The following is a 19,801-nucleotide window of genomic DNA, read 5'->3' as shown; positions in this document are numbered from 1 at the left end:
TATAATATATTATGTTATATTTATATATGTGACTGCCTATTACAGGTGTACAACGTAACTACTAGTTCAGTCTACCTGGCCTGGGTGCCCAACTACGAGGGCGGGATGCCCCGCGGGTATGCTGTGAGATATCGTGCTGCTGGGTCACTAGAATACCAGGTTAGTGCTGGTATGCTGCAGGTGTGGTAGTGTTGGTGTGTTGCCGGTGTGTATGTGTGTGTGTGTGTGTGTGACAATTGTCGATATGTGGTAGATGTGGTATTGATGGTGTGGTGCAGATGTGGTAGTGTCCGTATGCTGCAGGTATAGCACTGATAGCTTAGCATGCTGCAGATGTAACAGGTTGCAATTGTGTCCAGCAGGTGTGGAAAGGGTTCCTATGTTACAGGTATGCCAGGTCAGCTCTCCCTCTTGCCACAACGGACAAAAATACGGGGTACTAATTGATAATGAACCTCCACACATCTGATAGTGAAGAAACGACGACATTTTCGTCCTTCGTGGACGATTGGCAAGTCGTGTAATAATGGTCTTGGATGGACCGTTAGAATGTGTGGTATGATGTGTTAAGTATACTGTTGGGGTTGGGTATGCTACGAGGGTTGGGTATAGCTGAAGAGGTTGGGAATGCATCAGGGCTGGATATGCCGCAGGGCTGGGTATGCCGCAGGATAAGGGTATGCTCAAGGGGTTGTATATGCTGGATGGTAGATTACGCTGCAGGGTTGATTGGGCATGCTGCATGGCTCAGTATACTGAGAACTTGGGTATGCTTCAGATCGAGTTGGGTATGCCGCTGGGATGGCTATGCTGTATGACAAGTGGGCATGCTGGCTAGAGCATATCATTCAACAATCGTCGCCACACGTGTTTAAACACCTGAGTTAAATTATCCACGAGTCGACATTGGCCACATTAACCTGTGTTGACTGACTGAACGTTGCAGGAATTAGCCTTTACTAGAATTGTTGAAATAATAATGTAACCACTTACGAAGCCTGTACATCTTTCAACAATCAAGGCGGATTATTTTAAACAGCTGGTGAGCACTGAAGCACTATACGCGGTTGTTTACAACAAAAAATAACCTCGAATTGCTAAAGTTTCGAACTTGTAAACTATTTAATATACATGCACACAGAGTCGCTATGAGTGTTGGAAGATATACAGGTTTCGCAAGGAGGGGTGTGTGACTGGACAAGATGACTTTCCTGTGGTCTCCTGCAGGTGGTGGAAGTATCGGGAGGAGAGGCACGAGGCGCCACGGTGAATCACCTGTCTCCGGACACCGAGTACCTGTTCACGGTACAGGCCAGGAACCTGCAGGGACCTTCCTCCTACGTCACCCCGCATGTCACGGCCACCACACATGGTACGTTCCTAGCAACAGTGAAGGGCCCCCTTCGTCAGGCTCACGTTCAAGTACGTTTTTTTTTTGGAGGGGGGACAAAATACATCTCAAGAGGACGGAGTAGCTTAGGCTATTTCGGCCCTTGGTACCTTCGTCAGGTAACTCTCCTGCAGCAGGAAAGAGGGGGCCCCCTTACCTGGCCCCTTCGTCAGGTAAATTTCCTGAGCCAGGAGTCTTCGTCAGTTCGTCAGGGGAACGACTGTCACCAGGAGCCCCGAGTCGGTACTTGAAACTAAAGTGGGAAATATTGTCATATCTATTTGGCCTTCATGAAATCCCTTCCCTGTTACCTTGGATAAGTCACTTAATGCTTTAATCAAGCCACTGCCTAAGGTAAGCTCTTTAATCCCTCGCCACGACTCACGGTAAGGCCATTAATCTTTAACCACTTCTCCCGGAAATTCCATTAATCCCTCGCTAGTATCCATGGGCCCAAGTTCTTCAATCTCTCATCACAACTGTAGGACAGTTTTTTTTTTAATCCATCACTACTGCCAACCGCGCCACTCTCCCTCAAACACCCAAAATCTAGCACATCGCTGCTCTCATACGACACCTCTGCTCTCATACGACACCTTTGCTCTCATACGACACCTCTGCTCTCACACAACACCTCTGCTCTCACACGACACCTCTGCTCTCACCCTCACCTCTGCTCTCACCCTCACTTCTGCGGCCCTCTTATAGACCCCCATAGTCGAAAGAAAACAATAACCCTCACTCTCTTAATTCGTAGATTTGCTTTGAATTCCGTGAAGTCATCAGTATGGGAGGTAGTGGCACACACACACACACACTCCCCCACACACCCCGTCAGTCTTCCCCTCCCCCCTTTCCCCCCACAGGTGTGCCAGGGCAGCCGAGTGCGTGGCCAGGGGTGTCGGCGGGGGGCTCGAGGAGCGTGGTGGAGGAGGGTTCCAACCGGATGCCTCGACTGATGCTGCTGATCATCACGCTCACTGGGGCAGCGCTGTTCGCTCTCCACGTGGCTGTCATCGGCTGCTTCATCAGGAGGAGAGCTGCCAACCGCAACGCCTCTGGTGAGCTGGATGATGATGAGTGAGTAGGTGGCTGCATGGGTGGGTAGATGGATGAGTTTGGTTGATGAGAATGGGTGGTTAGCAGGATGATGATTTTGGACTATAATAAGGGTCCTGCTTTCATATTCATCGTTTACGTAAGTATTTTTAGCGTTGGTATACACCGTGGATTGTATAATAGCGGGTTGGGCTTCAGTTCCTGGGCTCTGTCTATGTGTACCCCCCGCCCCCTCCCCACCACTATCCACCTAACACCTTTGCTCTCATATGATGCAGGTGGTTATATCTTATATCTTGAGATGATTTCGGGGTTTAGTGTCCCCGCGGCCCGGTCCTCGACCAGGCCTCCACCCCCAGGAAGCAGCCCGTGACAGCTGACTAACTTCCAGGGTACCTATTTACTTCTCTCTATATATATCTTCTCTCTTACCTATGGAGACTGGATGACTGAATGGAGTACTAGTGAAGTAATTGAGTGCATCTACTGCCTGAGCCATGGTAGCTTGAATGACTTGTTAACATTTAAGTAACTCACAGAGATAAAATAATTCGACTGAGTCAATAATAGTTTCGATGAACAGTTAGCGAGCTAGAAGCACAGGATGTAGACAGGCAAGCAATGAATAGGATGCATAAATCAAGTTAGCAATGGGATGACCATGACTATAGGGGAATTGGATGTACAAGGATAATCTGGAATAGGATGTACAAAAATAGCTAGAAATAGGTTGTTGAGGAATGCCTAGACTAAGATGCACTAAAATACTCAGAAATGGGTTGGAAGGGTAATGGTAGGGATATAATTAATAAGATAACCCCGGAACAGGTTATATAAAATAGACCATTAAATGTAAGGACACGTGCCCGATAATTTTTCCCGCCCGGGAATTGAACTCGGGACCCCGTAGTGTGAGACGAGAACGAAACCCACTGAACTACGAGACCCCACGCTACCTGCTCTTAACAAAATATACGAATATTTGTGATATGGTGTTAAGATTCCAATAGACTCCCCTGTGATGGTAGATATAGAAAATATATTAGGTAGTTTTGCTAGTATATGTATCTAGAATACATTAAAATTTCACACATGCTAGAATTTTATTTAAACTCCACATCAGTGTCAGATTTGAAAGGAGGTTATTGCAGTAAATATATATATATATATATATATATATATATATATATATATATATATATATATATATATATATATATATATATATATATATTTATATATATTTACTTTATTTGAACTCTGTTACAAAAAAGGAGTCACATATGGGTTACAAAGATGGTTATCATAGGTTGTCGAGTTCCTCCAGCTCCTCAGATGGCGGGTAGGAACCCTGGATGCAGTGCGCATTTCCCCTCTGTATCGCCACACTGAGGCGCTGGAAAAGAAAGCTTGCAGCTCTTGGGTCCCTTGTTGTTTCAATGAGCCTAGAACCCAGTTCCTTAAAAAAACTGGTAGCACTTTTACCCCAGGCGCCGAGTGTCTCAGAAGCAATGGGGACAAAATTGTAGTGGTGATCCAGTTCTCTATACTTACGGGATTTGGCTGCTTCCCTGTGGGTGGCAGCGCCACCTGGTTGTGCAACACTGAGGTTAATGTAGGTGTTAGCCAGGGTTGATACGCACGTGTAGTCCCATACCAACTGCTTGCCATTCTTCCATGGGGTTCACTGTGATACCATCCGGGCGACCAATAAGAGCATCAGAGTTACGGGGCGTTAGGTAACGGGGCTCTCTTTCAGCTGGGCATCCAGCTGTGGTGAGGCTCCTCTTGATGATGTCGTTAACTTCACTGTGCCTCGAGTGCCATCCCCCTGTGCTTTGGCAGAGTAGGCTATGGTGGCCGTACCTGTCAGCCACCACCTCGCCGCAAATACACATATATCTGGTGTGGATTGGGGCAGCAAGGCGGAGGGCCACAGCAATTCGGAGGGCGTGTGGTGTGAGACGCGTGCCAGTTGCCGACATATATATATATATATATATATATATATATATATATATATATATATATATATATATATATATATATATATATATATATATATATATATATATATATATATATATACGTATATACATATATATATATATATATATATATATATATATATATATATATATATATATATATATATATATATATATATAAGCCACAGTGAACTAGACATTTTGTACCTTAAAAGTTATGCCACTAGTGTACTATTTATGCCCTTAAGATGTTTATATAAGCCATTGAGAGCGCCATATTTATTAAGATTGCAGGTTAATATGGTAGATGTCATTTAAGATGGCAGGATATACACAATTAAGATAACCAATGCATTAGAGCACACACTCAGGAGACAGAGGAACCCCCAGTACCATGAACGACTGACACCATCATTCTTAACCCCTCCAACCCTGTCCAACTCTGCAGCCTCGTCGTCAACGAAGAACGTGGCGTTGGACGTGTATGGAGTGACTCCAGCCTCCACCCCGGGCTTGGTGCATGGAGGGACTCTCCTCTCTCTCACCTCCATGTGCCCTCCTCACCTCCCCTCCACTACCCCTCCGCCGTATCAGGTAACTTCTAGCTTCCCTTCTCGCTATCGTGGGGCTATCTTCATGTTTAGGTAGTACTAATAGTAACGATATGCACCATCGTTCATATGTTGACCGTATTGGACAATTAGAAACTCGAATTTGGTAGTATTCAATTTGGACAAACAGGAAATGGTTTTGTCTTCATGTTGCTAATAAAACAAACCTAATCTAACCTAACCATCCTGAGCCTAATATATATGGATAGTATCTTTACTATCTAGATACTCTTTAGATAGTATCTATTGTGATGATCGTCAATAGTCACGAATTCGTACTTACTTAGTTTTTAGATAGTAGTATACTGACTAGTAAGGAATTCTTTAAAAATAAATGAAGTTAAAAAATAAACTTATATATTCCTAGGTCCAAGTATAGCACATATGTATACTATATTAGGCCTCAGATATCATGTTTAAGCCTACAACGGTTACGTTAGGTTAGTTTAGTGTGTCAAAGCAACACAAGTAATAAATAGTTTTCCGGTTTGTCCAACTCAATAGTTCAGATTTCTACTTTTTAATTTCACTGTACCTCGGTATATATAGTATGGTCCTCACCGTTACTAAAATTACTATTAAAACAGGAGAATGAGCTGAAATACAGACATATATAAGTTAATTTTTTAGCTTTATTTTTTCCGGACTCTATAAAATGTTTAGACATTTTATAGGGTCCGGAGGAATAGTTAAATGGAGTCTAAAGACATTATGTAAACAGGAGGATGGATCGTGCTACCATCAGGGAATCCTGTGTGACTTTCTTCTTCCTAGTCACCAACAAAAAAAAATATGCATGTAATACATGCGGGGAAGTTCCCTAGAACTCTCTCTCTCTCTCTCTCTATCTCTCTCTCTCTCTATCTCTCTCTCTCTCTCTCTCTCTCTCTCAGATGCATTTTTGTACTGTTAAGATAAAGCAAACCAGAGGAAAGAAATGTTAAGGAGAGATGTGCAGCACAAAAGTTGGTTGATCCCATGATCGATTGTTTGGTCATGTTGAAAGAATGGAAGATAATGTTGATGAAAGTGTATTGATGTATGGATGAGGGTGTGAGCAGAGAGTGACCAGGAAGATGGGGAGTAAATAACCTGACACTGAAGTCAAAAGCGTGCGAGGCATGATTGAAAGTGTAATTCAACAAACGCACACAACTCAATTACGTCATTTTACGAATTTTATGTTGCAATGTTTCAAGACCGCAATACGATAATTACGATAAGGTTATCGATAACTCGTTGGAACGAGATTCTTAGGAGGGTGTCGGTGCTTTTAAATGACAACTGACATGACCACGTGAGAATTTCCTTCTCACGTGGTGGGATGCTGCCATGGATGCTCCATGGATGCTCCATGGGTGGTGGCGTGGATGGTGTGTGTGTGTGTGTGTGTGTGTGTGTGTGTGTGTGTGTGTGTGTGTGTGTGTGTGTGTGTGTGTGTGTGTGTGTGTGTGAAGGTTGGCGGTGCTGAGGCGAGGCGGTGAGGCACTGGGATGGCAGGAAGAGTTATGGGGGGAGAGTTAGGTGTCACTGTACACATTCAGTAGTCTTCCCTCAGAGGTATTGCTCGCCTATTTCCTCTTACCTGATGCCTCTATACACCATGAAAGTGGGAGACTGAGGAAATGATGATCAAAATATCGTTGCTATTTTAATGTTAGTTTATGTTTTCGTGTAGGATTTTTATGGGAATGACAGGAGTGAGGATTTCTAGGTTATCATTTTAGTTAGGAATATGGCTATATTTGTCTCTTTGTCTACCCGCTAAAGGAGGATCATCAGACCAACGTGGACGACTGCGACCCAACTAACCTGGTAGTCTCGAACGCCGCCCCGCACTCCACCACTACACCAGCCCCCACGCGCCCACCAGCCCACAGTGCTCCTCGCCAGAACGGCATGGTAATGGTGAGCAGAGACTCGACTACACTCTTCGTCAGTAGCAGGACCATGAGTCCTCAGAACGTTGGGACATTTGCGCCCGGCCAGAATATCTCCGTTCCTGCTCCTGCTGGTGTGGAGGTGAGCTCTACACCCCCGAGGACAGCCAGTCCCCTGCTGCAGAGCGACGGTCAGGGTAACGATGAGAAGGAACCACGTCAGGAGGCGTCCAGAGAAGGTGAAGTGTCGTCCCTGTGTTCCAGCACCTACGACACGCTGCCTCGCGACACACATTTCCCGCAGAAAGAGGTCAACTCGGCCGCTAATCCAGCAGCCGACCAGACGTCCGTGTCCTCTCACCACAGCTATGAGTATTCGCAGGGCGTGGATCACCCTCTCTATCACCCTAACTGCCCGCATCATCACCACCTCCAACAGCAACACCTTCACCATCAGCCACTCACCACCCCCACTACAACCACCACCACAACCGCCGCCCCACAACATTACCACCCACCGCCCTACGACGTCCAACTCTACCAGCAAACACCACAGGGCGAGCAGACATTCCAGCCACCAGCGCCCTACAGCAGCTTAAATCCTTCAGGGCTCTACGACCTTAGTACTGGCTACCAAGAGGCCAGAGCGAGTCCCACCTCCTGCGTGACAGGTAGGGAGCTGCGTGAGCAGTATGGTTTCCCATGAACAGTTTTAAGTCTTGTCTTAAGTCTCATGCTCTCAATGAGTGAGAGAGATCAAGTGTTACGTACTTTTTGTATGTGTGAGTGTGTTTCACCTAGTTGTGCTTGCGGGGTTTGAGCTCTGGCTCTTTCAGCCCGCCTCTAAACTGTACAACCAACCAACCATTACTAACTACTAACTAATTTTTGTTTTGTTTTTCTCATAAATACACCTCCCCAGGAAGCAGCCCGTAGCAGCTGTCTAACTCCCAGGTACCTATTTACTGCTAGGTAACAGGCACATCAGGATGAAGAAAACTGCCCATTTGTTTTTCCGCCGGCTGCCGGGATCGAACCCTGGTCCTTAGGGTCCTCGAGTCTAGAGCGCTGTGCACTCAGCCAGCCAGCCCCCCCCCCTGTGTGTGTATATGTGTGTGTGTGTGTGTGTGTGTGTGTGTGTATATATATGTGTGTGTGTGTGTATATATATATATATGTGTGTGTGTGTGTGTGTGTGTGTGTGTGTGTGTGTGTGTGTGTGTGTGTGTGTGTGTGTGTGTGTGTGTATATATATGTGTGTGTGTGTGTATATATATATATATATGTGTGTGTGTGTGTGTGTGTGTGTGTGTGTGTGTGTGTGTGTGTGTGTGTGTGTGTGTGTGTGTGTGTGTGTGTGTGTGTGTGTGTGTGTGTGTGAGTGAGAAGCACAGAAGTTTTAAGAGAAAAACATTCTTTACATAAAAACTAGTATAAACAAAACCAAAAAGTGCGTGTACACATACATACGTATACAAAAAATCTATACCTATACACATAAACAAAAAAGATATCTACACACACATATACACATATAAACAAAAATATACATACATACTCAAATTCACACATTCTTTCGTACCACTTATAAAGTAACAGGTACACAAGTTTTCTCTATATACTTTTTTGAAATACGAGACATCTTCCAAACTACTTAAACTTCCTTTTCAAGTAAAGTGGCTGCGATAGAGTTTGAGAATACACTCCAAGGCTGGATGGACTGGGAGTGGATGGCTGTATGAACCATGAAGGGATAGTTAGGATTGAAACTGGCTGAGTGTCGCTCAGAATTTAGGTTGAGAACGTTATCTTGAAGTCGAAGAAATACCGATGATAACAGTGTTTCGTTTAGGAGTATTGTGTTTTCATCTCTTCGTGTGCTATTCTGTAAAACTTTTAATTTACCTGTCTCATTCCCTCTTTTGTCTGGCAATTCCTTTCTCTTTGATTTTCTGTTTGAAATCAGTATATTTCTTTATCTGCTTGATTATGCATGAACTCATTTCTTGCATGCAACCATTTATTTATCTTTATTGATGTGTGTTTATGTGTGTGTGGAAATCTTTCTTTTTTTTGCTAATATTTTCTCAAACTTATTTTATATATATAACTACTTAATTATTAGTATGCATAAAAATCATTAAATATACTTCAAAGAACAAAAAAGCTCTCATGTAGTGGTATGTGTCTGTGTGTATGTTGAGAGCAGTGTCTGTGTGTATGTTGAGAGCAGTGTCTGTGTGTATGTTGAGAGCAGTGTCTGTGTGGTGTTCAGATATGCACGATCAACAACAAGAAGCTGGGTGGAGGTCATTTTCAGGTAAGTTTTCCGTAGATCTTGAAAGTGACAGAGGCAGTGCGAAGTTTGTGGTACAGAGACGAGATGCATACAAAGATGGGAAATGGGGAAGGGGAAGGAGAGAGAGAGAGAGAGAGAGGAAGTGATGCAGAAGAAAATAGCATCAGAGTGTAAGAGAACATTAAAATAAATTGAGACAGACAATAAATTGAAATAAAGAACTGTAAAGGACAGACAGATGAAGAAATATTGTAGACAGATCCGTCCCTACAATGCGTTACACTCAAGTTTCAAAGGAAAATGAACATAATGGGAACTATCTTGGGGTGATGGGCTACTGCTCTATTTGTTTGTAATTCATTTAACTGTACAAATGTATCTGTATATTCGGCCCAAAACAGCATAACATCACTTCAATACGGCCGGTAAAAAATTAGTGGCTAAATTGAGTAAGGTTATTTAAACTGAACAACACGTACATTGAGCATTCAACGTTGAGTATTTATACTAATAAATTAGTACTATGTACTAATAAATTAGTACTATGTACTAATAAATTAGTACTATGTACTAATAAATTAGTTCTATGTACTTATAAATTAGTTTTGCTCCTTAATGATATTAACCTAATTAAACCTCACCTCAACTATCCTTATCTAAACTCTTTTAATCTAACTTCAAATTCAAATTCATGAACTTTATTCATAAATAGTTGAAAAATTTATTTCATTTACAGAAAAAGAGTCATAAAAGTAGCATAATTATATAATCATTATAATTATAGACTGAAAACTCTAGATTTAGATTTAGATTTAGAGGCTCTATTTGTCAGTGATTTATAAAATTCATTACAGATCTGGCTGGAGTGAGCAGGACTTATGGCTTACTATTAGAGCAGTGAAGCTTACATTAGCAAAACATTTAGCATAAAATGAGAATGATGGGAAAGCACGTTACTGGAGGTACAAGCCTAAGTTATAGATCATGGAATTTTAAAGTCCATATTTTTTAAATAGGCATCCTTCAGTCTCGGGAGACTATGGAGTTGCGCCCTAGTTGTCAATCCTGGTGCAGCGTCTGGTGTGACTGATGAGGCCAATCCGAGAGTGGCAGTCCATCCCACACCGAGCACAAACGAAGTCCGATTCTGGTCTGTCTTCCTGGTTACCGGCTTTCCTTCTCTGTCTCTTTGCCTCCGATTCCTTGGCAAGTGACTCCTCGAACTTGGAGAGACCTCGTTGAACAGACTGCTTCCAGGCTGAACGGTCTGCAGCCAGTGTCTCCCATATAGCAAGATCGACATCCATGGCTTTCAGGTCCCTTTTGCATACGTCTTTGTACCGTAGCTGGGGCTTGCCTACTGGACGCTTTCCCTGCCTCAGCTCTCCATACAGGAGATCCTTGGGGATCCTGCCGTCGCCCATTCGCACAACGTGCCCGAGCCAGCGCATTCGTCTCTGTTTCAGCATTGTGTACATGCTGGTGATTCTTGCTCTCCCCAAGACGTTGTTGTTTGTCACCTTGTCCTGCCAGGTGATGTCCAAGATGTGTCTAAGGCAGCGCATGTGGTAGGCATTCAGCCGTCTTTCCTGACGGGCGCGGAGTGTCCAAGACTCACTGCCATAAAGGAGAGTGCTCAGGACACAGGATCTGTAAACCTGAATCTTAGTATACTCAGTTAGCCTATTGTTGGCCCACACTCTCTTTGTCAGTTTGGACATGGTAGTAGATGCCTTACCGATGCGTTTGTTTAGCTCCGTATCAAGAGAGAGGGAGTCAGAGATTGTGGAGCCCAGGTACACGAAGTCGTGAACAACTTCCAGTTTGGAATCAGAGATGCCGATGTCAGGTGGGGAGTCCACTCCTTGTCCCATGACTTGTGTTTTCTTCAGACTGATGGTGAGTCCGAAAGCCTGAGAGGCCTCGCTGAAGTGGGTTATGAGCCGTTGGAGGTCTTCAGCTGAGTGGGCAGTGACTGCTGCGTCGTCGGCAAAGAGGAAGTCGCGCAGACACCTCAGCCGAACCTTTGTCTTGGCTCTCAGCCTGGCGAGGTTAAAGAGCTTTCCATCCGACCTGGTCCGGAGGTAAATGCCTTCCGTGACAGATCCGAAGGCGTGCCGCAGCATAACTGCGAAAGAAATCCCGAATAGGGTTGGAGCCAGTACGCAGCCCTGCTTTACTCCACTTCGGATGTCAAAGGCGCCTGATGTTAGGCCATCAAAGACCACGGTGCCCCTCATGTTCTCATGGAAAGATCTGATGATGCTGAGGAGCCTGGGTGGGCATCCGATCTTGGGGAGGATCTTGAACAGGCCATCCCTGCTGACGAGGTCGAAGGCCTTCGTCAGATCTATGAAGGCTACAAAGAGTGGCTGCTTCTGTTCCCTGCATTTCTCCTGCAGTTGTCTGAGGGAAAAGACCATGTCGATGGTGGACCTGCCAGCTCTGAATCCACATTGTGATTCTGGATAAACTCTCTCTGCAAGTACTTGGAGCCTCCTCAATGCGACTCGAGCAAACAGCTTTCCGACAATACTGAGGAGGGAGATTCCACGGTAGTTGTTGCAGTCGCCCCTGTCACCTTTATTCTTATACAGTGTGACGATGTTGGCATCCCTCATGTCCTGTGGCACCTCTCCTTCTTCCCAGCAGAGGCAGAGAATTTCGTGCAGCTCCATGAGCAGGCTACCTCTGCAGCACTTCAAGGTCTCAGCAGGAATGCCATCTTTGCCAGGAGCTTTACCAGAAGCAAGGGAGTCTAGGGCATCGCTGAGTTCTTCCAGGGTCGGTTCACTGTCGAGCTCCATTAACACAGGCAGACACTCAATGGCGCTCAGGGCATCTTCGGTGACCACATTGTCCCTGGCGTATAGCTCAGAGTAGTGCTCGACCCAGCGCTTCAGCTGCAGTGTCTGGTCCTGAATCACCTCGCCAGTGGCAGATTTCAGAGGAGCGGTCTTCCTCTGGATTGGGCCGAGGGCCTGCTTGATGCCGTCATACATTCCCCTTACATTGCCTGTATCTGCTGCAGTCTGTATCTGGGAGCAGAGCTGGAGCCAATAGTTGTTGGCACATCGCCTGGCGCTCTGCTGCACTTTGCAGCGGACGCTGCAAAGTGCAGCGTCCAAAGCGTTCTTCCCCTGTCCAAAGTCCATATATATATACATTTATGCAAATTAGGATTGACCTAAAACATACAGGGAGATATTAAGATGAAATACTATTCCCAGAAGTAAGTGTCTGGGATGAAGGGACCTTGAGGAAAGGGTTAAGACAGTGCCAAAGTCTTGACCAATTGCGTCTCAGGCAGCAGAAAGATGAACTTGACTATTTTATGAACGTGTTTCATTTCATACAACTACAAGTGCAGTACGACGGAGGGAGGGAGGTGAGAGAGTAAATCTGAAGTGTGAAGAGCGAAAGTCCAAAGTGGAAAGTTGGAAATGTAGATTTTTTTTTAAGTTTCAGGTCTGTAGTGTCAATTCTGGTGGTGGCGTATGAAGCAGAGTGAGTGGCGGCTAGGTTCTCCCTATGGAGTTTCTCTCTTCTCTCTTCTAGGGAGTTTCTCCCTGGTAGCGGTGAGAGAGAGAAACATTATCAACGTAAACGGCACAAAGTTCCTAAACATGTAAATAAAACAGCGACGTAGAGTTAAGCTTTTTTTATGAGGGAAATTTAAAAGTAAATATATAACGAAGACTATGAGAATCGGAAGTGGCAAAAAAAACAAAGGAGGAAAGAGGAAGCGAAGAGTGAGAGTGGTAGGAACAGAAGGCAGAAAGAGATGGAAATAAATCATGGGAGATGGCATTTAGGGAAGGAAGAGAAAATTAGGAGAACCAAAGGAGAGAGAGAGAGAGAGAGAGAGAGAGAGAGAGAGAGAGAGAGAGAGAGAGAGAGAGAGAGAGAGAGAGAGAGAGAGAGAGAGAGAGAGAAGATAATCGAATGGGGAAGTTGAAGAGGGATAGGAGATAGAGGAGGAAGTTAAAGGAGAGGGTGAAAGAGACAGACGTGAGGCTGAAGCAGGAAGCAAGTGTAGTCCAGTTACTTTGAATCAAAGTGAATACAAAAAATGACCTCTGGGAGCTGCACAGCGGCGTCTTGGAACCCGCATCTTTTTAGTAAAGAAATCTAAATGACAACAAATATATTTAACAACAAACATCATTGTTAAAAGCGCAATAAGTGTGGAAGTGGGTGGAGTTGCGTGTGTGTGTGTGTACTCACCTAATTGTGCTTTGCGGGGGTTGAGCTCTGGCTCTTTGGTCGCGCCTCTAAACTGTCAGTTAACTAGGTGTACAGATTCCTGAGCCTACTGGGCTCTATCATATATACATTTGAAACTGTGTATGGAGTCAGCCTCCACCACATCACTTCCTAGTACATTCCTTTTATTAACTACTCTGACACTGAAAAACTCTTTTTAACGTCTCTGTGGCTCATCTGGGAACTAAGTTTCCATCTGTGTCTCCTTGTTTATGTCCCACCAGTGTTGAAGCGTTTGTCTTTGTCCATCCTTTCAATTCCCCTGAGAATTTTGTAGGTGGTTATCATGTCTCCCCTTACTCTTATGTTTTCCAGGGATGTGAGGTTCAGCTCCTTTAGCCTTTCCTCGTAGCTCATTCCTCTCAGTTCCGGGACGAGTCCTGGTGGCATACCGCTGAATCTTCTCTAACTTTGTCTTGTGTTTAACTAGGTATGGACTCCAAGCTGGAGCTGCATACTCCAGGATTGGTCTTACATAAGTGGTACATAAGTGATCTGACATATGTGTGTGTGTGAGTGTGTGTGTGTGTGAGTGTGTGTGTGTGTGTATGTGCGTGTGTGTGTGTGTGTGTGTGTGTGTGTGTGTGTGTGTGTGTGTGTGTGTGTGTGTGTGTGTGTGTGTGTGTGCGTGTGTGTGTGCGTGTGTGTGTGTGGATGCTGACGCGCTGGTGGAGCAGTGTTAGGGAGGGGAGAGCGGAAGGGGGGGGGGGTCAAGGTAGGCCACAGCCAGAGGAAAAACGAGGAAAGGTGTTGAATATGTATGGAGTTTGGGGGCAAGATATTGCAGCCAGTGAAAAGGTTTTATTGAGAGAGTAGACCCCATGATGGACCAGGCGAACTTGTGAGTGATTGGTTTACGGCACAGAATCCTAGATAGGAAGAGAAGCGGTGTCCCTGGGAGTGAGGGACGTAGAAGAGAGAGTGAGCGTCACGTTGAGCAGGAAAAGACTTCCAGACAAGCTAGGAGACTGCAGTGTGGCTAGGAGACTGCAGTGTGGCTAGGAGACTGCAGTGTGGCTAGGAGACTGCAGTGTGGCTAGGAGACTGCAGTGTGGCTAGGAGACTGCAGTGTGGCTTGGAGACTGCAGTGTGGCTAGGAGACTGCAGTGTGGCTAGGAGTCTGCAGTGTGGCTAGGACGTAAGTACTCTGTTGCTGGGTCATAAGACGCTATCTAGGTTCCTGGAGGAGTTGTTCAGCGTTGGTAAGGTAAGTGTGGCCTATGACTATTCTGATAATAATAATGTTGGTCTAAACTCTCCCTCTCAGGAACTCCTGCTGGCTACAACACCCTGGGTCCGCGCAGGCGCAGACCCGTGCCGTCGAAGTTTTCGAGTCTGCAGCGACCGCGGAACTCTACCTCCCACGCCCACATACACGCCCACGCCCAGAGTCAGCAGCAGAACCGAGCGTCCCCCGGTAACCAAGCAGAGGATCACAAACCGCTACACGACAGCAATCCTGGAGACCGTCTGGGCATGGTTGCCGTCGGCCAGACTCTGAACGACAATTCACAGTATCGTGGAACCTTCCATAGCTTTGTTCCTTATGCTCGCGTGAGTCCCCGCTCGCATACCCATACCCCTCACGGGCATGATAACGGCGGGCTGTCGCATAACATCCAGTTTGTAAACCAGCACGACCCGGACGACTCTCCTGGCGCCACACACAGCCGCAGTCCACCCCCGCGCGCCGAGCCACACTGCCCCAGACACGGTCCAGGCATCCTCTATCCTGGCGCCGGCGACCATCGCACCCCGCGTGTTATTGATGGCCACACTATGGCCTCTGGAGAACCTGGCCATTGCGTCAGGACCCAATCAAGTAGTCCATTCCAGCGCACCAGCAGCTTCCACCAACGCACCGGCAGCCCCCAACAACGAACAGGCAGCCCCCAACAACGAACAGGCAGCCCCCAACAATGTACTGGCAGCCCCCAACAACGCACTGGCAGCCCCCAACAACGGACCGGCAGCCCTCAACAACGGACCGGCAGCCCCCAACAACGGACCAGCAGCCCCCAACAACGGACCAGCAGCCCCCAACAACGGACCGACAGCCCTCAACAACGGATCGGCAGTCCCAACCAACACAGCCTCAGTAACCAGTGTCCGAAGACCGCACACCAGCACTCTGACCCTTCCAGGCGGCGCTTCAGCGAACCCCATCATGGGAGACCTACCCATGACGCCTCCGCCGACCCAATCTCCGCTAGAATTCCAACGGGACTCCCAGAGTCTTCGGAAGTTACCTCGGACGCGTTTATCGCATCAGGACGTCCTCGCTTCCCTCGCGACTTCGTGCGACACATCTCTAGGACTGAGAGCCGTGACAGCTACGACGAACAGACAAACCACAACAGTGCAGACACCGGCCGCAGATAAAAATAAAAAATTATTTAGCATCATCTGCTTCCCTGTCTTGTACTTAATTTCACATTTTGTACTTCACACAGACATCCCAAGGAAAGCATAGAATTAAGAAGTAAGCAGACATATGCATTCTGTTTCACCGTTTGTGATAACTGATTTCGACTGTGCTGAGGAAGCCGAGTTACAAACATGAATTCACAGATAATCGAACGTAGACTCAAAGATGAAATACATCAACTTACGGAAAAGAACATAAATAAAATGAAGCCGCACGGAAAACAAAAACATGCGCACGGATGTTGAGTGCGATCTCTCACAGTTGATTGACTGTTGAGAGGTGGAACCAAAGAGCCGAAACTCAACCCCTTGCAATCACAGTTATGTGAGTACGTGGATCCTTGGCGTGAGGTCTCTCAGTCACATGTGTGGTGAGACATACAGCTGTGGCGTGAGGTCGCTCAGTCACATGTTTGGAGAAACATACAGCTGTGGCGTGAGGTCGCTCAGTCACATGTTTGGAGAAACATACAGCTGTGGCGTGAGGTCGCTCAGTCACATGTTTGGAGAAACACACAGCTGTGGCGTGAGGTCGCTCAGTCACATGTGTGGAGAAACACACAGCTGTGACGTGAGGTCTCTCAGTCACATGTGTGGAGAAACACACCTGTAGCGAGAGGTCTCTCAGTCACATGTGTGGAAAGACACACAGCTGTGGCGAGAGGTCTCTCAGTCACATGTGTGGAGAAACACACCTGTAGCGAGAGGTCTCTCAGTCACATGTGTGGAAAGACACACAGCTGTGACGTGAGGTCTCAGTCACATGTGTGGAGAGACGCACAACAATATAGCATTCCAGCAGTCATAAGCTCGAACAGAACTGCAGTTTTCATAAATATCTGCAGCTCTATGTGTTGCATAATTCCATCACGGGAAGACAAAAATAAAACATTTTATTGCGAACAAGTACGACATTCAAAGATAAGTTGACAAAACAAAGCTTTTGCAATAAATGTATAATTCACCTTAGTACTCCCTGAAACCCTCGTGATTTGCCTTGCAAAGGGACCTTCTCAATGACTTCCCCTTGATAGTCCGGTCCCCAAATAGTTGAAAGTTATGTCTATAGAAGGAGAGCGCTTGGCGTAACATTCCATAACGTTGATATAGAAGCATTATGTGAGCATTTGTTTCGCCCTCTACATATCTGGTACGCCTCAAGCACCCTCTCAACGCTATACTTGACACATTATTCTGTTTTTATTTTAAGTCGTAAAATACGGTCGTGCTATCAGGCAAGTTCGGTACTCGGAGGATCTATGAGCAAGTCATTAATTGTCCTTGAAATAACATAGGGATTTTTAAGTGCACCTGAATGATTAAGATGACAGGAATCTTTCCTAAGACCCTGACTGGCCCAGGTGCGGTGTCATAATAGATGCCCTAGTGATTCTTAGGACACTAGCCAGGCACTAATGATCCTCGAAAAGCATGGCACGAAACTACATCTCTTTTACAACCAACTATAGTGCTTCTACAACAACTACGTCTTCTCTACAAGCAACTACATTTCCTCTACAGCCAACTTTATCTCCTCGGCAACCAGCTAAAACTCCTCAACAACCAACTAAAACTCCTCAACAACCAACTGAAGGGTATAACTAACTACAGCTCCTCTCCAATCAACTATAGATCACTGAAAATAATATGGCAACACGTTGTATGTTTTCCATTGCTTAAACATTCTTTGTTGAATGTGGAAACCAAATTGGAAAAAGGATATATATGTGATAATTACAAAGTTTTATATGTCAATTATTACATGGTTATTAACTTTACTTTGACATATGTTTAAATCCTTTAGATGTGGTTGAGAAGGGTGTAAATATGGCTTGTATGGGAGGTGCATGTACATACATATTGGTGTGTGTGTGTGTGTGTGTGTGTGCGTGTGTATGTGTGTGTGTGTGTGTGTGTGTGTGTGTGTGTGTGTGTGTGTGTGTGTGTGTGTGTGTGTGTGTGTGTGTGTGTGTGTGTGTGTGTGTGTGTGTGTGTGTGTGTGTGTTTGTGTGTGTGTACTCACCAATTTGCTTGCGGGGGTTGAGCTTTGGTTCTTTGTGTGTGTGTGTGTGTGTGTCTGCATGCTTGAGTGATCCTCTGTATGTTCAAGAGTACTTTAGTACGTGTGTTTAAGTATTTGCGCTAATGAAACTATTTGTGTGTGTACTTGTGCGTGGTGCTCAGGTGCTTATATGCACAAATGCGTGTATGTTTTTGTATGGGGCCCTGAACGTATTTACGTGTAGCTGGTCACATATAATCTTATAACCTAACATTGTACTTTTATACACCTCTCTCCGAGTAAATAAACATGTATGTATGTATGTCCAGTATTTGCTTGAAATAAAAATACAAATATCACAGGTCTCTAATTTTCGTGGAAATCCCAACATTTCGTGGCAATTAAAACTGAAAATGTTTCGGAAAAGACGAATCGTTCAGTTATTTTCGAATTGCTCAGGTATTGACGAGTCACCCAGGTATTGACGAGCCACTCAGGTATTGACGAAATGCTCAGTTATTGACGAAACGCTCAGTTATTGAGAGCAAATATACCTTGTAAATGGCTAATAAACATTCGGTTAATGACAAATATTTTAATTTTCGTATTTCCGGTCAATTTCGTTCTCTCTCCTCACATATTCCAAAAAATAAAAGCCTTTACAAAGATTATTATTATTTATTAACATCTTTATTGACAAAATTTAATTACAATTTTGCCTAATCTGAGGATTTCAATTAAGTCTTATTAAAGTGAGGATAATGCTGGTATTCACTGTCACGCAGGACAGAGGGTCATACACAAGACAATAGGTCTAAACTGTAGGCTGAAGCACATATATAATATCATGGTTACAGTCAATGTTTTTATGTATGAATATGTAAAAACAACTTTCTATTGTGCACTGCCACACAAGGGCAGGGATGGGTTCATAAGTGATACAGTTTAAAAAATAATATTAATAAAATTGTTCTTCATTCTTTAAAATGAACAAGCAAATTTTGGATAAATTGTTAGCATGTCGTCCAGTACACCAGATTCAATGAAATAGTTACACAGTTGGTGGTACAATAGGCCAGGAGGTCTAAAATCTTTTACGGTTTCACATTCAACAATATAATGTTCTAGTGAATGCATTAAAGGTTTGTCACAGAGTTTACAATCTGAATATTCTGGTAGTGGCTCAGCCTCACTAACCTGCCAGATGTGTCTATAGCCAAGGCGAATTTGCGCAATGACTACATCACATTGCCTGGTCCGGTTACTGTGCTGACCATACAAATACCTATTATTACAAAAGTTGTCATAGCTCTTAATACTGCAGCTTTCAGACCTCTGGGCACTTCTTAGTTCTTCTAAATCTGAAGTAATTTCTTTAATTTGTATCTTTCTAATAATTGCATTAGATAGTCCAAAGCCATAATCAGTGTATTCTTTCCTGCAAGCCTCCTTGGCTAATCGATCTACAAAGTCATGTTTTCCAACTCCAACATGGGATGGGATCCACACAAATTTTATACAATAGTTATTACCATTGACAAAAAATACATTCCCTTTAATATTACAAGCTATTTCAGACATAAGTTGTGTTTGATTATTTAAGGACTGCAGAGCACTTTTAGAGTCAGAATATCACTGCACCGTCATTGAGCTTAAGGTACTCAGTGGTTAGATAAATACCCAATAGCTCAGTCTGTGTCGTGCTTGCCCAGTTGTTCAGTCTATGTATACTACACATAATCATTTCATTCCCTTTATATACTTCACATGCTCAACCAATTCTCTTAACAAAAATAGGTAAAATAGACACTCAAAAAAACGAACAAACTAAGAAACCACATAACCGAGCAGTTTCTTTTAAGAATAAAGTAGTAAGAAG

At 44.7% G+C, this 19,801-nt stretch overlaps 1 protein-coding gene across 1 annotated transcript in view; it reads left to right on the top strand.

The window, feature by feature from the left end:
* LOC123762750 (filaggrin-2) overlaps positions 1-18,281 on the top strand; it is a 20,677-nt gene extending 2,396 nt beyond the window's left edge. The window contains exons 4-9 of the mRNA XM_069332113.1: positions 46-159; positions 1,228-1,372; positions 2,257-2,451; positions 4,886-5,031; positions 6,819-7,599; positions 14,761-18,281. Coding sequence (XP_069188214.1) covers positions 46-159; positions 1,228-1,372; positions 2,257-2,451; positions 4,886-5,031; positions 6,819-7,599; positions 14,761-15,875 — 2,496 coding nt within the window. The 3' untranslated portion in view covers positions 15,876-18,281. The remainder of the gene's footprint in view (positions 1-45; positions 160-1,227; positions 1,373-2,256; positions 2,452-4,885; positions 5,032-6,818; positions 7,600-14,760) is intronic.
* Positions 18,282-19,801: the final 1,520 nt, after the last annotated feature.

This window comes from Procambarus clarkii, chromosome 27, assembly GCF_040958095.1.
Source record: "Procambarus clarkii isolate CNS0578487 chromosome 27, FALCON_Pclarkii_2.0, whole genome shotgun sequence".
In the NCBI taxonomy this organism is placed as follows: Eukaryota; Metazoa; Arthropoda; class Malacostraca; order Decapoda; family Cambaridae; genus Procambarus; species Procambarus clarkii.
The sequence above is the reverse complement of the archived record's forward strand: the minus strand, read 5'-3'. Positions and strand labels throughout refer to the sequence as shown.